A 3,920-nucleotide genomic window follows, 5' to 3' on the forward strand; every position below is an offset into this window, starting at 1 on the left:
AACCTGTGTCCAATGTGTGTTCTTTTCTTTCCGTTTTCTTATTTTTCTTTTCAGAGTAACAAAAAAATCAGTACTGCTAAGACTTAATATTGCACTAATAAAGAGGATTACTTGGTCTTTAAACAGGTTTTTGACATTTTTTAAGATATCAATCTCACGTTTTTCCTATGTTTGTTATATAACAGATAGCAAACTGATAACAAACCCTTTTAAAAATAGTATTTTCAGTCTGTAGGACCATTCATTTAGTGGCAATAAAATGGCATTTGTAAAGTACATTCTAGTAATAAGCTACTGACATAGAAAACATTGCACAAAAATGAATTGCACAGCATTATATGTAGCAGTGACATTCTGATTCATCTTTGGGGAGAAATAAAGCGTTTTATTGAGAAACAAAATGTTTGCAAATTCAGTCACGTATTTACAAGATGCAGAAAGTAGTTCAGAAGACTTCTAAAAAAATCTCTTATCAGACAGAGTTCACCTATCTCTATATTTATGACATCCGTGGAAAATGTAAGAAGGATAATACATGTAGTGTTTATGTAAGCCACCTGACAAGCTAAAAATTCTTACACAATATCATCTAATGCAGATGAATGCCCTGGCCATAACTAAGTGAAGGCAGTAAAGAAACACAACAGAGAAGCACAATAAGGGAAAGGCTTGACATTTCCAGTTACCTTTTTGTGCCATCAGGCAGAATTCTTCTTGAAGCTTCATGTACTCAGTAGAGCACTCCAGAGGGTCCGTCACGTGGCTTGGGGGAGTCTGAAACTCGATGTCTGCGCAAAGGTTGGGATTGGATGAATGCAGTCGAACAGGTGACATTGTAGCACTGAAAGGGACCTACAGTGAGAAACAGTGAAGAAATATTGTATAAGGTGCAACCAACCTTTTGACTCTGTTGAAGCAAAATACAATTTTCTTCTGAAAACAAAATACTTAGTTCACAATGTGAAGAACATGGTAAGAGCGAACATGTAACTTTTTACTCTCCTAAATCTCAGCAGAGCTGATGCAGAATTCTCTTGAAATTTTTCACTGCAACAGACAAAAGAAGGCCCAAATACATAGCTAACAGCTAACGATGGAGCATTTCAATTCTAACATTTACAAAAATGGACCACTTCCCAATGCTTAAAAGATGACTGAAAAATTGAACCATGACACATGCTGCTTTATATTTGGACATTTGAGAGTACATGTAGTATGACTGTTGTTACAACACCAACATTCGAAGTATGCAAGTTCCTACACAGATCTAGAAATAGGATATAATATTATCAAATATATCATTGAAGTTTTTCAAAACTACTGGTAAATCTTGAGTTGAAACTCACTGTACTGGCAATTATCAAGAGGGAAAAAGCATATAGTCTTTCTATATTCTTTCTAACTAAACAAATAAAGAACAACCAAAAAAAAAAAAAAAAAAAATCAAAACTTCAGGAGATTTACATTTAAAGTATATGAACCACAAACAAATGCAGAGAGACATGATTTAGTAAGATGGAGCAAAGAGTTTAGTTTATTATCATTTCCACTTCTCTTTCTATACTTTTCAGGTACTGTAACAAAAATATACATGTAAATCTTTATGTTATATACACATGTATCGTGTACTGAACAGTTACCTATATGCTACATATGCAGTGTATGGCTACCACTGTTATACATGCGATGTGTATGTGTGACCGTATGTTGTATTTTATTTTAATTTTACCATTTACACACATTTGTCTAAAAATCAGACCAAGAACCCAATTTTCAAATTTAAATGCAAAGGAAAGGCATGCAGAACTACATTTTGTTACCTAAATATTAAGCACTGTTAAACACATTGAACACATTAAATCTAATTTATTTCATTATATTGATCAAATGCATAAATCAAGAATTTCCACACTGCAGCCCAATGTAATTATTCAAATATGAAAAATGGGGCCAAAATATAAAATGTGTCTTCCGAGGCATGATAAAGAGCAGCAGATAACATAAAAAGTCATATTACTAAGAATTTTTATCAACAGGTAAGTTCTATACTACCGTCAGTATTTGAAATTGGTACCTTATTATTTGATTACATCGGGGAATGGTTTTATCAATCCCTTCCTGTAAAAGTTGTCATCGATATATGTTTTAGGTTTCTGATTCCCCAATGAAACCCTCAAAATCCTGTTGGATCTATTCATCACATCTCATTCCACTCATGAGCATATTATGCAAAACACCATTTTCCATCCTGTTCTTCCTCAATTTCCAGATACATATAGCACATAAAATAATAGCTCTATGGTACCTATCCAGTATAAACTTTATTCTCTTATCTCATGTATTTTGAATTCCAGCTATATCAACAAAGTAGGGTTTTTATATTGGACCTCATTTTAGCCTCATATCAAGAAGACTTCATTAACAGGAGATGTAGAAAAAATTCCTTCCATTCGTACTGGATATTTACCCCATTATCTTCTTCACGAGTACCAGACTGCCTCTCTCAACAGCCCAACAAAACTAGGTTAATTGACTAATGTGACTAAATGTAGGTAAATTTCAAGTTTCCTTCACAAAACCTTTTCACTTCTTAAATCGGAGAGCATGTTCCCAGAACTTTCTGACTGGGAGCACCGCAAAGGTTCAATTGCTCCAGGTGGCTCCAGGAGGGCAGAGTAGGTGGCTACATGATAGCTGTGTGTGCAGGGAGCACGCACCCAACCCTCAAGCCCATCCAGAAGGCAGGAAAGAAAGCTGATCCCAGCTATAATGCAGGAGCTTGAGGGAGAGTCCCCGCAGCCCCACATGCCTGTGCTGATGGGGCAGGTTGCCCCAGCCCCACATAGACTGGCTGAGCTGCAGGCAGGCTGCCCACACATGAGGGGGGGGTCTTTAGTCACTTTGTGATGAACCTAGCTGAAGAGACCTGTTTTAGATCATCATTTCTGCCTCATACCTCAGCTGGTCAGGCTGAAAAGCAATGTTTCTGCAGTGAGGTTTACTGGAAAAGTAACATTTTAAAGTATGTCCTAGAAACAGCATTACATGTTCTACAAATACTGTCACACTGCTTGCAAGAAACATACATTCACATGACAAGTAGCTGCTTTGCCGACTGCTTTAAATACAAGAACCAAAAATATTGAACTGTTGACTGACATGAACTCTCCTCATAGGCATCTTTTAGAAAAGTTTCCAAGCTACTGTCCACAACAGATGAAAAAATCCACATTGAACAAACTCTTGCATTCTCTTGAATAGGCAACAGTCCAAGAAACACTGCCAGCGTACTTCTCTTCCCCTTTTTTCCTTTCACTGCTGTGCTCTCTATGTCCATGATGACAACTCTGACTTTATAATCCATTCTTTTTATGGTTGATTTTTTGTTGTTGTTTTGGAGGTTTTTTTAAAAATATTTAGCTTCGTGATGCATCACTCTGGTTTCCTTCATACACACACCCTTCTAGACATGACCTCAGATGTACATTGTCCTGACTTTTTGCTTTATGCCAGGGGCATAATACCCACTCATCCATCACCTTCTTCAGAATTACGTGTTCATGTAGGAACAGACTGTTCCTGGTACAGTGGGTTGTAAGGAAAACCTCCTCTTTCTGCCATGCATTTAACTGATGTAATTCTGTATCCCTCAGTCTATACACAGAGCTTCACTGTCTGGGAGAGACAAGCACTTTGGTACATCAGCCAGGAAGAACGGGCCATTGCCACAACCACTGCAACAGCTGTAGCGTCAGTTTGGTGCCTCTAGTTTTCTTTCGTCCTGCACTTTTTCCAGCTCCTCCAAGATGTCCCTCAACAGGCCCTCACTTCAGCTGCAGGTAACAACTCAGCGATTCCCTGGACTCCTACTGCCTTGCAATCTAAGTCCAGCTGTGTTTGCTCCACTTAAGCACTCCTTG

The 3,920-nt window shown here is 37.7% G+C and overlaps 1 protein-coding gene across 1 annotated transcript in view; it reads right to left on the bottom strand.

Annotated features, from left to right (window-relative positions):
- Positions 1-3,920, bottom strand: part of OSBPL6 (oxysterol binding protein-like 6) — a 51,325-nt gene that overhangs the window by 18,517 nt on the left and 28,888 nt on the right. The window contains exon 9 of the mRNA XM_009332387.1: positions 687-852. Coding sequence (XP_009330662.1) covers positions 687-852 — 166 coding nt within the window. The remainder of the gene's footprint in view (positions 1-686; positions 853-3,920) is intronic.

This window comes from Pygoscelis adeliae, unplaced genomic scaffold, assembly GCF_000699105.1.
Source record: "Pygoscelis adeliae isolate BGI_AS28 unplaced genomic scaffold, ASM69910v1 Scaffold160, whole genome shotgun sequence".
Classification (NCBI taxonomy): domain Eukaryota; kingdom Metazoa; phylum Chordata; class Aves; order Sphenisciformes; family Spheniscidae; genus Pygoscelis; species Pygoscelis adeliae.